This window comes from Palaemon carinicauda, chromosome 31 (genome assembly GCF_036898095.1).
Source record: "Palaemon carinicauda isolate YSFRI2023 chromosome 31, ASM3689809v2, whole genome shotgun sequence".
NCBI classification, from domain to species: domain Eukaryota; kingdom Metazoa; phylum Arthropoda; class Malacostraca; order Decapoda; family Palaemonidae; genus Palaemon; species Palaemon carinicauda.
Window position 1 is genome coordinate 73358581 of NC_090755.1, and position 17001 is coordinate 73375581.

The 17001-nt window shown below is 44.7% G+C and overlaps 1 protein-coding gene across 4 annotated transcripts in view; it reads right to left on the minus strand.

The window, feature by feature from the left end:
- The window catches only part of anne (anne boleyn), a 125847-nt gene that overhangs the window by 7734 nt on the left and 101112 nt on the right, over nt 1–17001 (minus strand). For all 4 annotated transcript variants that reach the window (XM_068355418.1, XM_068355419.1, XM_068355416.1 and 1 more), the window contains 3 exons: nt 12591–12719; nt 6387–6657; nt 5741–5898 (listed from right to left, as the gene is read on the minus strand). In XM_068355418.1, coding sequence (XP_068211519.1) covers nt 5741–5898; nt 6387–6657; nt 12591–12719 — 558 coding nt within the window. The remainder of the gene's footprint in view (nt 1–5740; nt 5899–6386; nt 6658–12590; nt 12720–17001) is intronic.

Consider the following 17001-nt stretch of genomic DNA (forward strand, 5'->3'; position numbering starts at 1 on the left):
GTTCCCCACCATGTTGGACAGGCTTGGGATCTCGAACGACTTAGGCCAAGGACGGGAAGGAAGCTCGTTTTTAGCCAAAAAACCGAGCTGTAAGGAACATGTAGCCGTTTCAGATGTGAAACCTATGTTCCTGCTGAAGGCGTGGATCTCACTTACTCTTTTACCTGTTGCTAAGCACACGAGGAAAAGAGTTTTTTAATGTGAGGTCCTTAAAAGAGGCTGATTGGAGCGGTTCAAATCCTGATGACATTAGGAACCTTAGGACCACGTCTAGATTCCAGCCTGGAGTGGACAACCGACGTTCCTTTGAGGTCTCAAAAGACCTAAGGAGGTCCTGTAGATCTTTGTTGGAGGAAAGATCCAAGCCTCTGTGGCAGAAAACCGCTGCCAACAAACTTCTGTAACCCTTGATCGTAGGAGCTGATAGGGAGCTTACGTTCCTTAGATGTAACAGGAAGTCAGCAATCTGGGTTACATTGGTACTGGTTGAGGAAAACTGCATTGGCCTTGCACCAGCTTCGGAAGACTTCCCATAAAGACTGATAGACTCTGAGAGTGGATGTCGTCCTTGCTCTGGCAATCGCTCTGGCTGCCTCCTTCGAAAAGCCTCTAGCTCTTGAGAGTCTTTCGATAGTCTGAAGGCAGTCAGACGAAGAGCGTGGAGGTTGGGAGTACCTTCTTTACGTGAGGTTGACGCAGAAGGTCCACTCTAGGAGGAAGAGTCCTGGGAACGTCGACCAGCCATTGCAGTACCTCAGTGAAACATTCTCTCGCGGGCCAGAGGGGAGCAACCAACGTCAGCCGTGTCCCTTTGTGAGAGGCGAACTTCTGAAGTACCCTGTTGACAATCTTGAACGGCGGGAATGCATACAGGTTGAGATGGGACCAATCCAGCAGAAAGGCATCCACGCGAACTGCTGCTGGATCTGGAATCGGAGAACAATACAAGAGGAGCCTCTTGGTCATCGAGGTAGCGAATAGATCTATGGTTGGCTGATCCCACAGGGCCCAAAGTCTGCTGCAAACATTCTTGTGAAGGGTCCACTCTGTGGGGAAGACCTGACCCTTCCGGCTGAGGCGATCTGCCATGACATACATATCGCCCTGAATGAGCCTCGTTACCAGCGTGGGCTTTCGATCTTTTGACCAAATGAGGAGGTCCCTTGCGATCTCGAACAACTTCCTCGAATGAGTCCCTCCCTGCTTGGAGATGTAAGCCAAGGCTGTGGTGTAGTCGGAGTTCACCTCCACCACCTTGTTAAGCTGGAGGGACTTGAAGTTTATCAAGGCCAAATGAACTGCCAACAACTCCTTGCAATAGATGTGAAGTGTCCTTTGCTCCTGATTCCATGTTCCCGAGCATTCCTGTCCGTCCAGTGTCGCACCCCAGCCCGTGTCCGCTGCGTCCGAGAAGAGACGGTGGTCGGAGGACTGAACAGCCAATGGTAGACCTTCCTTGAGAAGAATGCTGTTCTTCCACCACGTTAGAGTAGACCTCATCTCTTCGGAAACAGGAACTGAGCCCGTCTCTAGCGTCATGTCCTTTATCCAGTGAGCAGCTAGATGATACTGAAGGGGGCGGAGGTGGAGTCTCCCTAACTCGATGAACAGGGCCAGCGATGAAAGTGTCCCTGTTAGACTCATCCACTGCCTGACTAAGCATCGGTTCCTTCTCAGCATGCTCTGGATGCATTCTAGGGCTTGGAAGATCCTTGGGGCCGACGGACAAGTCCGAAAAGCTCGACTCTGAAGATCCATACCCAAGGAGACAATGGTCTGGGATGGAACGAGCTGAGACTCCTCAAAATTGACCAGGAGGCCCAGTTCCTTGGTCAGATCCATAGTCCATTTGAAAATCTCCAGACAGCGACGACTTGAGGGAGCTCTTAAAAGCCAGTCGTCTGACGGAGCCGGACACAAGATCATGATACTGCTGCACAGTCTGTAAACTGTCAATCATGGGCAAGCGAGGAAGTACAGTGACAACCCGAATCTGTCTAGACTGTCTGGGTCGTACAGACAACTCCTTAACGGGTTGCTGAGGTTGCCCACTGCGTCACAACAAGTCCCTTCTGTTGGTTGTTGAACGTCTTCCCCGTGACACATTGACTCCGTAAACAAAAAATCCTCTAACAAGGACTAAGCTTGGACTGCATGTCATGCAACACAGCTCAAGGTCTATGGGAGCAGGTGTGGTAACAGACGGGATTAGCGGCTGAAGTGTAACCATTACCTTCCCTGTAAGCATGTTATGCTTAAATAAAAGTCCATAAGAGGTTATGCAGCTAAAGGCTCCCTCCAAATGACAGAGTCCTCAAGGGAATATCAGAAGGAGGGAGAAAAGAACTTTCTCATCTACAGGGACCTTATCCTAGAAAAGCTAAGTTCTCTGAGTGAGGGTTCACTGGTGCAAAGCAGCAGACTAGAAGGCAACGTTATGAAACTGCTTGACAGTAGTGAGTTGGCAACAACCCAAGATGTGTTGAGAAGCATGCGGTAAGGTATGCAGAGCATGATGTATGCAGAGTATGCTGTATGCAGAGCATGCTGAATGCAGAGCATGCTGTATGCAGAGCATGTTGTATGCAGAGCATGCTGAATGCAGAGCATGCTGAATGCTGAGCATGTAGGAAGTAGAGCCTGCTGTAAGCAGAGCCTGCTAAAAGGAAAGCAGAGCGTGTGCATGGCGTTTAACATTTCTCAGAAATTCCATGACCAGTGCTAGAGTGCTTAATGCATGCTTGCATGGGGTTTAAACCATGGTATGCTGAACAGCAGAGTCAGAACGAGCTGGAACAACAACAGAGGTTTCCTCAACTTGAGGGAAAACCTGAGGTTCAGACTGCATAGGCTGAACAACAGACGGAGCAGAAGGCAGGTGCAAGGGTGAAGGAGGTTGACTCCTAGCAAGAGTTGCACCCAAGGATTGTACCAGCTGAGCGGAGGACGGAGGCGGAGTAGTCCGTTCCTGTTCCTGAGAGATGAGTGGAGCATGAGAAGGTTGAGGCTGCGCAGAACAAGGTAAAGTTCTAGCAAGCTGAGGCTCCTGAGGCGCAAGTGCATGGTGTAGATGAGCTTGCCTAGATGAGGGTTGAACTCGGTGCAGCGCTGGTTGAGCAGACAGACTCACGGAGGGGAGAGGTTGTTGTACCCCAACCGAGAGTTGCACCACTGGAGGAGCAGCAAGGGGAGGAGGAGGAAGAGTGTAACTCTCCTGATCCCAAAGCAAGGGTTGCCTTAAAGAAGGCTGAGGCTGAACAACACTGTGAACAGCAAACTCCGAAAGTGGTTCAACATCGTACGCCTGGCAGATGGAGCTGCGACTGGGTGCAGCGAGTGCAGGCGGGTGCAGCACAGGCTGAACGGGTGCAGGAGGTTGGTGCACCACCGGTGCAGGCGGGTGCAGCATAGGCTGAACGGGTGCAGGAGGTTGGTGCACCACCGGTGCAGACGGGTGCAGCACAGGCTGAACGGGTGCAGGAGGTTGGTGCACCACCGGTGCAGGCGGGTGCAGCACAGGCTGAACGGGTGCAGGAGGTTGGTGCACCACAGGTGCAGGAGGTGCAACACTCTCAGCACGACACTCACGCATCAAGTCCGAAAGCTGTGCTTGCATGGACTGTAGTAGAGTTCACAACATCGTACGCCTGGCAGATGGTGCTGCGACCAGGCGGAGCAGGTGCAGGCTGGGCGAGCACAGGTGCAGCGAGAACAGGTGGAGGGAGTGCAGGCGGTGCAACACTCTCAGCCCGACACTCACGCATCAAGACCGAAAGTTGTGACTGTATGGACTGCAGTAGAGTTAACTTGGGGTCGGCAGACACTAAGTTCTGCTGAGGTAAAGCCTTAACAGCAGAGATCTGTTGTGGCAGAACCTTACTCCTCTAAGTCGGAGTGTAATCAACTGATGACTTAGGAGAGTCAGAGCTAACCCAACGACTGCATTCGGGTTGTGAACTTTAACTTCGTACGTCTGGCATAGGTCTGGACTTAACGTTTAAGAAGTCTTGAGACCTGAGACCAGCGTTACTCTGCCTTTATTTTCTCCCCTAATCTCTTCTGCAGACGAGCAAAATAAGGGCTCAATCGTCTGCGGGTGGGGGTGACGGTCTCGGTAAGACACGCCCACAACCACCGAGAATACTTCTGTGCGCCGATCAAGGCCTGCTGAACCCTTATGCCCTTCGACATTGCTTCTCCCCTGGGCTTGGGAGCTTGCAAGAGGTCCCGGACTGGGAGGACGACTGGCGCGCACAAAAGTACCCTCACGCACTAATCACTTATCACTTTGATTTCTGTTTGCACTTATTTCACTGAACTCGAAACTTAAGTGGTTTGTACCTGAAATACGCAATTCTATCCTTTCTCAAAGTTAGTAATTGCGAAAACAGAATTACAATGTAACAGAAAAATCTAATGAAAGATAAATCAGTGGTTGGAAAGAGACTAAACACTAGATCACTCTAGAAACGTTTAGTTTCTTCCCCTAAAGAGACTAGGGAGAAGAGCAAAAATCGATAATGACGTTACTCGTACGCCTGGCAGGCTTGAATGAAACGTTTATCCTCTTTCTCCCTCCGTCTCTATCTCTCTCTCTCTCTCTCTTGACTTAGAACCTGAGAGAAGAGCCCAATCATATATATCGTTAAAACATATTATTGTTAAAGGAAAAAACTGAAAAGTTCCTTTATTAGGATCAAAACCATTAAGTTAAGAAAGAATGAACAAAACGCTAGACACGGTTACTCTTACTGCAACGTGAAACCGTGAACATTCTTTCTCTATCGTAACGATAGAGTGCAAGTTGAACGTTCTGAACGTCAACAACTGCAGAGACAAAACAAAACGTTAGTTCAGCTTTGAAAACAGTACGAGACTGTCAAAGAAAATCTTTCAAACTCTGTGGCGGAAATAGCATAATATGTTAACAGGTAAAACCGAAATGACGGGCTCAAAGTTTATTAACTTCGGTAAAAGACCGCCTACTATTAGGAAGGTCGAATATAAACAAATATAAAAATTAATTTTAATGAGTTTATAATAAAAGGAAGTTAATCGAAGAGGCCTATAAGAGGCGGAGAGATATAAAATAAATCTATAACTTTGTTAAGCAAAATTAAGAAAGAGAGTCTATATTCTCTTAGACACCAACACTTCCGTCTAAGGGAAGGGTCGGCCATTGAAAGGTGAACGAGAGTTCATACTCTCTCGTCACCAAAATTAATCAAATTAATTCCAAAAGCTAACTAAGCTAAAATAGAAGTTTTCCAGTAAAGCGACAGCCGAAATCAAAGAGAAATACTTCACCAAAGTCGTGAAAATACTCCAAGAACATAAGCGTATCCCAGAACGTCTTGCCGGAAGCACGACAGAGGAATAATTGAGGAGGTGTCAACAAGAAGTACTTGAGTACCTGGCCACAGGTGGCGCTGGTAAATACACCCCCTTCTAGTATTGTGATAGCTGGCGTATCCCTCCATAGAATTCTGTCGGGCAACGGAGTTGACAGCTACATGATTATCGGGTAAGTTTAATATTGAAAATAGTCATGTTATTTTCCTTTTTCTCAGTTCTCCAGTTATGTGTTACACTAGTGATTTTAGTCCCATTGTAAACTACTTGCCTGTAATTATAAAATTTCCATAATAAACCATGTCGAATGATCACTGTTAAATTATTATGTCTACTATCAATGAAAAGCTTTTTTCGTAAGAAGAAATTACAAAATTATATGACTTACTGTTGCAGGAGCTGGAGTTTTACTCATGGTGGTGTGATAAGTAAGAGATGGTGGAACCTCTTGATGGGGGAGGTGTCCTTTAACTGTGATAACTTGCTTCTTAGGATCAACTAACCCACACTCACGTCCTACACTTAATGCTGTTAAGATGTTATCACCTATAACATGAAGAGACAGATTCCTTGTTAATACTGGGGAGTTGAACTCTTAATATTTACATACCTACCAGTATAGGGATACTAAAACATCTTAAACAATGTCTCAGAAAATATGATAGAGGTTAGTTATACAAAAAAATCATCCGTTTTATACTCAAATAATTTGCATAATAAATAGAAATGTTCAAGTAATTTCTAGAAAGTTTGGCAACTTTTTAGATATTTCATATTGATAATACTTGACAAAATTAATTTAGCAGCTTCATGACAATTCATAGATCTATTATTATAGAATAACATCAAGTAACCTAATTTGCAAACTGGTATACTAGCAATAAAAACCCTCACTTTTCCATTGTATATTTATACACAATTATGTAAACAAACTGATTTAGAGGTGTCAGCCAATGGCAATTATTTTTCTGCTTAATTGCTTACCATGTTTTACAGTACAGTACTCACAAAATAAAAATAATAACGATTCTTACCTGTGACCATAATGGTTCTAATGTTTGCTTGGTGAAGTTGTGTAATGATTTCTGTAGTTTCATCTTTCAACCTGTTTTCCATAACCAGAAGTCCCAAGAACTCAAGATCACATTCAACTTCCTCACGACTCATGCGCTGAACTTTTATGTATGTCAATTCTAGTGGACGCCACCCCAGTGCTAAAACTCTATACCCTTCATGAGTGTACTTTAGTAGCTCTTCAGAAAAATTTGCTGGAACTGACTCTGGTGTTGAAAGACTTGCTATCATCTGAAACAAAGTGGTTATAATTATTTTTTTAAACTATAATTGGCATAAATCATTGTAGGTATTATTGTTAATTTATTTTTGGTGAGTAAATCACTTTAAGGTTACTATTTCTTTGGAATATTTGACATGCTACAGAGTTAGAAGAAGAAGAAGAAGAAGAAGAAGAAGAAGAAGAAGAAGAAGAAGAAGAAGAAGAAATCTGGAAGCAATATGACATATTTGTAATAATTTGTATTTTTTCAAACATACAAACATTCCACTATTCATATTGGGTATATTGTTTTTGGTAAAACTGAAGTAACCATGATAATTTTTGGTGAGGGATAACTACCTCACCCGCTAGTTAGTGGGGGGGGGGGGGGGAGCGGCTATCCCACTCACTCACACCTATGTTGAGTAACCACTTTGCTTACTGGCAGAACTTCTTGGGGACCAGGATGGCGGGCCAATGTGTATAAATAGTGGAATGTATATTAGGAAAAATATAAATTGTTAGAAATTTGTCCTTTGTTCCTGCACAAATACAAACCTTCCACTATTTTACGGGGTAGACTCACTCTTAGAAGGGAGGAAGTCCTTTTCCAACTGGCTTTGGTATTTTGACCCGGGGTTTTACCCTCCCCACGGATGGAGTACGGACCTAAAACTTCACAACAAGTAATAAGTAAGTAACTCTACCCACACTAAATTCTTGAGCTATTCCCTATTAGGGGCAAGCACTATTAGCGGCCTACAGAAGTTTGCGTTCATGAAACTAGCAACGCGGCTGGTCTTTAACATAGGAACTCGAATAAAAAAACGATTCCTTAGACTTTACCCAATACCCTCCATCGAAGAGGTATTGGAAATGTATCAAAGTATTATTTCTATACTTATGATACACAAGTAAAATGAGTCTTACCTGCAAAGAGGTGAGGTCATCTTGTGCTGTTTTCCCCAGGGGGGGGAGAAGGTGAAAGGAAGAAATAGCCAATCATTCTACTCATCCACCCCAGACTAACCCAGGTAATCTCAGCCCTTCAGCGCTCTGCTACTTATTCATCAAGGAGCTTGAGGTGTTTAGACCACTTGTTGTGGAGCTACCGCAGGACCTATGGAGAATGTATCCAGGTTCTTCAGGGTTACGCCTTGCAGGTAATGGGTGGTGAATGTTGTTTGACGTTTCCACACGCCTGCTTGCAGTACCTGCCCCACGGAGTACTTCTTTTTGAACACCAGGGAAGTTGCAATGCCCCTGATGTTATGAGCTCTGGCTTATTTCGAAAGAGGAGGGTTTGGATTAAGGGCGAACTCAATAGACTTCTGTATCCAGGAGGAAATGGAATTCCTTCTGACCCTCCTCTTGACCTTCCCCGTGCTGACAGAGTGCTTGTACACAGGGGCAAGCTGCTGCCGATCTCTTAAGGTAACACCTCAGACTCCTCATTGGACAAAGTAACAGTTATTCTGGATCTTCGGTTACAGAACGAAGACTTTCTATGTTGAATGGACCGAACCTAGGGTCCAGCACAACCGGATTTTGAGTCTTGGCAATGAACTCCGGGACGTAGCTGAGAATTACTTCTCCCCATCTCGAGTTGGAGATGTCAGAAAATAGACTGTGGAGCTCAAAAACTCCATAGAGGTGGCGATTTGTTGCCCGGTGTAATGGCTCGTAAGGTAGTCCCTTCACAGACTGAAGGACCCAAACCACTCTCCAAGGAGGAGGTCCAAGTTACAACTGGGGACAATTAATCTCATAGCTACGTATGAGTAAGGAAAGTTTCAACGAGGAGGAAATATCTACTTCTTTCAGTTTAAAGGCTAGACTCAAGGCTAAGCGGTAGCCTTTGACTATCGAAACCGAGAAGCATTTCTTCCCGACGGTGTACAAGGACCTCCGCTATGGTTGGAACAGTGGCATCGAGGGGAGAGATACCCCTTCCACGACACCAACCACAAAACACTTGACTATTTAGTCTGGTAGACTGACACTGTTGAACGCCTAAGGTGTTAGCCAATATTTTTGCAACTTCTTGAGAAAAGCCTCTCTGTGCGAGGAGGTGCTGGGCAGTCTCCACCATGAAGCCGAAGCAAAGCTACGGTTATGTGGTTGATGCTGGCGTGTGGTTGTTTGAGTAGATCAGGTCGTGGAAGGAGTTCACTCGGGGTCTCCGTGAGGAGTTGCAGAAGGTCCGGAAACCATTCTGCATGATACCCCAGCGGAGCTATAAGTGTGATTACTAAGTCCTTGCTTACTTGTACTTGGTTAGGGACTTTTCTCATCAAACAAAATGGGGGAAACGCATACTCGTCCATGTTCTCCCACTGATGTTGGAATGCATCTTACCAGAGAGCCTGGGGATCCAGGACTGGTGAGCAGTACCAGTACAATATGAACATGGAGTTCAGAGCCGTTGCAAACAGATCCACAGTCGGGGAACCCACTAAGTCAGGACTTTGTTGGCTACTAGATGATTCAAAGACTACTCTGAGCCCACTATCAGAGTCACTCTGCTCAGACTATCCGCTTGCCCGGAATGAAGCAATCCGATAGGGACACCGAGTTGCCTTCTGCCCATCTGAGTATCTCTACTGCTAGATGACACAGCGGCTGCGAAGAAAGGGTATCGCCTTGCTTGTTTAGGTAAGCAACTACTGTGGTGTTGTCGCTCATCAACATCACAGAGTGCCCTGCCAGGAACTGGTGGTACTGTTTGAGGGCGAGGAAGGCTGCCCTCATCTATAAGAGATTTATATGCTGATACCTTTCAGATTCAGACCACTGGCCGGAGGTGGTGTGGTGGACCATGTGGGCCCCCCACCTTTCTTTTGACGCATCTGAAGAGAGCATTAATTCAGGGAGAAGAAAGATAAGATCGACTCCTTTTTAGAGGTCTAAGTCTGTCAGCCACTAACTGAGGTCCATTTGTTCCCCTTGCCCTATACGGACTAGTCTCCCTGGAATCGGTGGTCTGATTCTATTGGGTTTGAGCTGCCACTAGTGAGATCTCATCCTGAGGTAGCTGTCGGGAACTAAACGTACCAAAGAAGAGAGGTGATCGAGCAGGCGCACCCAGTTCTGCGCTGGGAGCTTATCTCACCTGAGGAAGGGCCGTGCTACCTTCCTCCGCCTCTGAATCCTTTCGTCTGATGGATATGCTTTGTGCCTTTTGGAGTCCAATAGCATGCCTACGTATATCAGTGTTTGAGAGTAGATCAGATGAGACCTCGAGATTTATCATGATCCCCTGACCTTGACAAAACCTTAGAATCTCGTCATGATGACGGAAAAGGGCCACCTTTGAGTCTGCCAGAATCAGCCAGTCGTCCAGATATCTTAGGAGACGGATGCCAAGTCTGTGAGCCCACTCTGATGCAAGGGCGAACACTTTCATGAAAGCCTGAGGTACTGTGGAAAGACTGAAACACACTACCTTCAACTGGTATAATTTTTGGTCTAAGGAGATTCTTAAGATACTTCTTGGAAGACGGATGGATTAGGCATGGAGACTCGTCGTGAACCTCTTGGAGAGCACCCTTCTCCAACATGGGTTGGACATCGCTCCGAAGGGCTGACTTCTTTGCGGATCTATTCGCATAGGAGTCTGATGGGAGAAGTACTCGAATCGGTGGAGGGAGAGATAATGTGAACGGGTTCGGCCCCGTGGTGAAACCACCTCTGCCATCAGCTGTTCAGGCATCCTCCACAGGTGGACATATAGGAGAACTGCCCATCCTAGCAAGGTCGGCGTCGGCCAGACCCCTGCTTACCTCTGCCTCCACAGAAGGAATTTATTCCTCGAAAGGGCTTATTGGATATCTTGTGACCCTGCTGTTTGGGGTCTCAAGCCTTTTTTGTCGCCGGTCAGGTGGATTCCTTTGTGGCTGAGGAGGGTGAGGTCTTGAAATCAAGACCTTGTTTAAGGGATCAGCATGTTGGCAGACGGCGAGGGACTAATGTCGTTTGACTTTCAATCTCATAGGAGATTGGTGAGTTGCTGGTGAACGACAAGCCGACGGTGATTGGCAAGCAGTCAAAGCTCGATGGTGAGTGGGAGAACGGCGAGACGTCGGCTTATGGCGACTCGTCTGCGCGTGGCAAAACATAGGTGAACGATGAACCATTGTGGAGTGGTGAGTCATTCGTGAACGATGACCCGCTGGCAAACGGCGATCAGCTAACCTTTGACGAGCGGGCGAGTGACGAGGAGCCAGGTGACTGGAACCAGCTGGCGAACCACAAACAGCAGTTCGTTTGTGAGCAGTCGGCGAGAAGTTGTGGACTGACGAATGATGCAAGGGTGGCAAATGACGACTCCAAGGCGAGTCAGATCAAACAGGCGAAGGTTGGGAACCAGAGGGAGAGCAGCAAAACCGGCGAGAAATGTCAGATTGATGCTCTCTAGATGACGGCAGATCCTCCGAAGGGGATCGTTCAGAAGCAGAAGGCATAGAGCCAAATAGCCGTCTCTTTGCCGAAGGAGAACAACATCTGAGGCAACGAGGAGGGCTTTGAACTCTGGGAGTTTGTTGCTGGCTAGGATGAGCCTCTGCAGGGGAGGGCTGACCAGCAAGTTGGTCTCTGGCAGGCCTCCGAGAAAGTGTCTATTGGTGGTCTCTCTCGCGAACGAGAGAGGTGATCACCCACAAGAGACTTGCCTCAGACTTTGCTCCTTCCCCGAAGGATAATCGGCGGGGTTTAGTCCTCAGAAATGGTGGAAGGAGTGGGGGACAAGACAGGGCCAGAATCAACTGGCAGGACCACAGAGGACTCCTCAAGGTTAACAAAATCAACGATGAGCAGGGCCAACAGGTCTACCTCCAAGGCAGAAGAACATTGCCATTCCTCACCCTGCTTAAGGATGTAAAAAAACCTCCTTTGAAGGAGGGCCAGACAATCCCAAGGACAGGAACACTTGAAAAATATCAGAAAGCATAAAAGACTTCCCCAGCAGGAGCGGCGGGGACACTTCGCTAGGGGATGGTTCCCCAGGGATTCAGCCGAATAGGAGCTTTGAAGGAAGGTTGGGGGAGGCAGAAGAAGACTACGAGGAAATACCCCGAATTGGACAAATCCCTTTTAGCCTTCTTCCTTTGGTACCCAAACCTTTCCCACTGGGAGGCAGACCACTCCCAGCATTCACAACAAGTATTATTGCTGTCACACCATTGACCTCTACAGGCGGGAAATGAAAGGTGAGGATTGGTGTCTATTGAGGACATAAATGTCCCTCACGAGCGGTCCTCAGGTCCTGAGGATAATGATGGCAGGAAGCATACACTGCAATGAGAAAGCAAAAAAAAATGAATAACGGCTGTCAAAATTTGGTGAGGGGAAGAGCAGTAACAACCATTCTCCACCCAAGCCAAAAGCAAAGCAATTAACAAATATAGGTGTGAGTGAGAGAGGGGTAGCTGCTACCCCCCACCTCACTCTAACTAGTGGGTGGGTGGTTAACCCTCGCTAAAAATCTAATGGCTCGTCTTTTAGCTTCGCCGAAAGTAATACCCTTTTAAATAGCGTTAATTGTAGTTTAGTTATGGAACAAACGTGCAGAAAAGATATTTAACCCAAGCAGCTTTTAAAGGATGCATGAATCGATTGTATAAAAATTTTAGTTTCAACTCGATATATTTTCATTTTAATTCTTTAGCTTTTGTGTCTTTTACTTCCCAATTATTTATCGCATGACCAGTAACAGAGTTTGGATGAAAGGGATTCTACCTACTAAAATTGGAAAAGTGTTTCGAGTCTTCCTTTAAAGAAAGTAATTCTGATCATACCTGTCATATTTATAATCCTAATTATAAACAAGGGTTCTGATGGTGCACAGAGTATTACAGATTTGAGATCCTCTCATAGAGCCTAGTAATTTATATTTACTTCCGAACACCCCTTCTGCTGCAAAACAATCACATTCCCATAATCCATTGTAGTGTATAAAACTAACCTCTGGTGATCCTTTACAGTAGAGTTCGTAATTCTTTTTAGGAGCTCCTAGCTTACGTGTTATCACAGACATGCGCTGCAGGCTGGATGAGAAAGGAAACTGCCGTAAAATTCCTATCTCAGGCGCTGGCTGAAAAAGAAAAAAAAATTGTACAGTAATCAAAACCTTGATTAAAGTACAGTAATTATGAAAACCTTGAATATCTCACTTAATTCTAAGATAGATCCATTATGCTCAAGTATTGACTTTAGGGTATAAAATGGCTCAGATATAATTATAGGACTGAGAAGACTACAATATTATCAAGACATAAAATAAAAAACTAAATAAATTGAACAAATTTTGTATTAGATTATGATGATGAGTTCTGTAACCTTTTTGTAAGTCATATCATTCATTCCAGTCATGAATTAATCAAATCTATATGAATGTCATTAGAAATAGTTTGATTTCCTTCAACAAAGAATACCGCATAAAAATATCCTGGGAACTACTCTCATTACCCTGGGGCTCTCTAAAGGTACCCTGGCACGGGGCTGGCACTCGATGATCTCCTAGACCCTATTGCAAAGTTTTCCACCACCCAAAAAACACACATGTGCAAGAGATTACCCCTTGTTTTATAACTGAGAGTTGGTTGAAGATACCAGGTTCATCACAGAAACAAGAAAATATAAAGTACCGGAATACAAAATAATATTTTTGGTTCTTTCCTTCTGCTTTAGAGAGGAAAGAACCGCTTCACTTACCATCACAAGACAGTCTGTGAAAAGGAAACTCAAAGGACAAAGGATATTCATAAATTAGAATTCTGTACCTGCCATTTGGATAATCAATATGAGTGACAATCAGCATTGAAATGATTGGTTCAAATCATTTGCATTATTGATTGAAAAAATAGTCTGACTGGCCCTGTGAGTCAACATTCTTAACTCTACAAGTCTTCCTCTGAGTTTATTTCTATATAAAACCATACCCCATTTAATGTGCTGCAGCTCTTTATCATAAGTGTTTTAGTATAAATATTCTAAGCAGCCCACCAAGTTAATATTCTTAAGGGCTATTTGTTTTAAACTTAATTATGTCATAAATTCAACATAGTGAAAATTCTAGCAAAACTTCTTTTGAAAAATTATTTTAGATATTTGTTATATATTGTGTAAGATTATAAAACAGCCACTCACAAGATATATTTTATAGGAAGCATTAACTTCCATGCTGGGATTGGGCCAATGAGTTATTCATCTCAAATATGCATAGGTCACTGAATAGGACAGATTCAATCGGAACAATTTTACTTTAATACCTTGAGTGTCATTGGACGTAATTTACGCACAATATTTCTACTCCCTTAAGAACCATATGATGTAATTTCCATCCAGTATTGTAATTATTACCATTTTTTTTCTTTTTTTTTATGATTTATGTACTAAATATGAAAATTAAAGTTTATATCCAGTAAATTAAGATGATAATCAGCAAATGAAAACCAGACAGGAGTCCAATACTCAAAACAAGGTAGAATGAAAGTATTTAAAGACATTTCCTCAGGACAGACTGATCACCATAAATCTTGAGAGACTTTCTTCTCAATCACCCAGGTTTTTGTGCAGTGGAATAAGAAACTAACCAAATGTGCTTCTCAAAAGTAAATTTCCAATCAAGAATCACACTTAAAATTTTAAGAGTTGTATTTAATAAAAGACATCGCCCCATAATTTTCCCCATGCACTAATTTTAGCTAGATCTCTATTACAGAATTCAGCAACCCCCCATCTATTTTCCGATAGAATTGATACAAAGAGAGTAGCATCATCTGATATGCATTGAACTTGTTTTTTATGCCAAACCACATAGCATGCTTATATAATATAAAAGTAATGAGTAAAGTGCACTACCCTGAGGAACACCAGATATTACATCCCTAAAGTCACTATGATGCCTGCCAATAATTACTTAAAAAATGTTATTTTTATTAATAAAATAAATTTTTGAATATACTTACCCGATAATCATGTAGCTGTCAACTCCGTTGCCCGACAGAATTCTATGGAGGGATACGCCAGCTATCACAATACTAGAAGGGGGTGTATTTACCAGCGCCACCTGTGGCCAGGTACTCAAGTACTTCTTGTTGACACCTCCTCAATTATTCCTCGGTCCACTGGTTCTCTATGGGGAGGAAGGGAGGGTCGATTAAATCATGATTATCGGGTAAGTATATTCAAAAATTTATTTTATTAATAAAAATAACATTTTTCAATATTAAACTTACCCGATAATCATGTAGCTGATTCACACCCAGGGGGGTGGGTGAAAACCAGTGTACAAGATTAAAGGATAGCTAAGTATCCCATATTTCATATAATCAGTTATCCACAATAACAATGAAATAATAAGTACCTGGTAAGGAAGTCGACTTGAACCGTTACTCTGCCTTTAATAAGATCGTCTTCCTTACTGAGCGCAGCGTTCCTCTTGGGAGGCTGAATCAACTCAAAGGTGCTAAAGTATACAGGGCTGCAACCCATACTAAAGGACCTCATCACAACCTTTAACCTTGGCGCTTCTCAAGAAAGAATTGACCACCCGCCAAATCAACAAGGATGTGGAAGGCTTCTTAGCCGACCGTACAACCCATAAAAAGTATTCAAGAGAAAGGTTAAAAAGTTATGGGATTATGGGAATGTAGTGGCTGAGCCCTCGCCTACTACTGCATTCGTTGCTACGAATAGACCCAGGGTGTAGCAGTACTCGTAAAGAGACTGGACATCTTTGAGATAGAATGATGCGAACACTGACTTGTTTCTCCAATAGGTTGCATCCATAACACTCTGCAGAGAACGGTTCTGTTTGAAGGCCACTGAAGTAGCCACAGCTCTCACTTCATGTGTCCTTACCTTCAGCAAAGCAAGGTCTTCTTCCTTCAGATGAGAATTTGCTTCTCTAATCAGAAGCCTGATGTAGTAAGAAACTGAGTTCTTAGACATTGGTAGAGAAGGCTTCTTGATAGCACACCATAAGGCTTCTGATTGTCCTCGTAATGGTTTTGACCTTTAGATAGTACTTAAGAGCTCTAACTGGGCAAAGTACTCTCTCCAGTTCGTTCCCCACCATGTTGGACAGGCTTGGGATCTCGAACGACTTAGGCCAAGGACGGGAAGGAAGCTCGTTTTTAGCCAAAAAACCGAGCTGTAAGGAACATGTAGCCGTTTCAGATGTGAAACCTATGTTCCTGCTGAAGGCGTGGATCTCACTTACTCTTTTACCTGTTGCTAAGCACACGAGGAAAAGAGTTTTTTTTTTTAATGTGAGGTCCTTAAAAGAGGCTGATTGGAGCGGTTCAAATCCTGATGACATTAGGAACCTTAGGACCACGTCTAGATTCCAGCCTGGAGTGGACAACCGACGTTCCCTTGAGGTCTCAAAAGACCTAAGGAGGTCCTGTAGATCTTTGTTGGAGGAAAGATCCAAGCCTCTGTGGCGGAAAACCGCTGCCAACAAACTTCTGTAACCCTTGATCGTAGGAGCTGATAGGGAGCTTACGTTCCTTAGATGTAACAGGAAGTCAGCAATCTGGGTTACATTGGTACTGGTTGAGGAAAACTGCATTGGCCTTGCACCAGCTTCGGAAGACTTCCCATAAAGACTGATAGACTCTGAGAGTGGATGTCGTCCTTGCTCTGGCAATCGCTCTGGCTGCCTCCTTCGAAAAGCCTCTAGCTCTTGAGAGTCTTTCGATAGTCTGAAGGCAGTCAGACGAAGAGCGTGGAGGTTGGGAGTACCTTCTTTACGTGAGGTTGACGCAGAAGGTCCACTCTAGGAGGAAGAGTCCTGGGAACGTCGACCAGCCATTGCAGTACCTCAGTGAAACATTCTCTCGCGGGCCAGAGGGGAGCAACCAACGTCAGCCGTGTCCCTTTGTGAGAGGCGAACTTCTGAAGTACCCTGTTGACAATCTTGAACGGCGGGAATGCATACAGGTTGAGATGGGACCAATCCAGCAGAAAGGCATCCACGCGAACTGCTGCTGGGTCTGGAATCGGAGAACAATACAAGAGGAGCCTCTTGGTCATCGAGGTAGCGAATAGATCTATGGTTGGCTGATCCCACAGGGCCCAAAGTCTGCTGCAAACCTTCTTGTGAAGGGTCCACTCTGTGGGGAAGACCTGACCCTTCCGGCTGAGGCGATCTGCCATGACATTCATATCGCCCTGAATGAGCCTCGTTACCAGCGTGAGCTTTCGATCTTTTGACCAAATGAGGAGGTCCCTTGCGATCTCGAACAACTTCCTCGAATGAGTCCCTCCCTGCTTGGAGATGTAAGCCAAGGCTGTGGTGTAGTCGGAGTTCACCTCCACCACCTTGTTAAGCTGGAGGGACTTGAAGTTTATCAAGGCCAAATGAACTG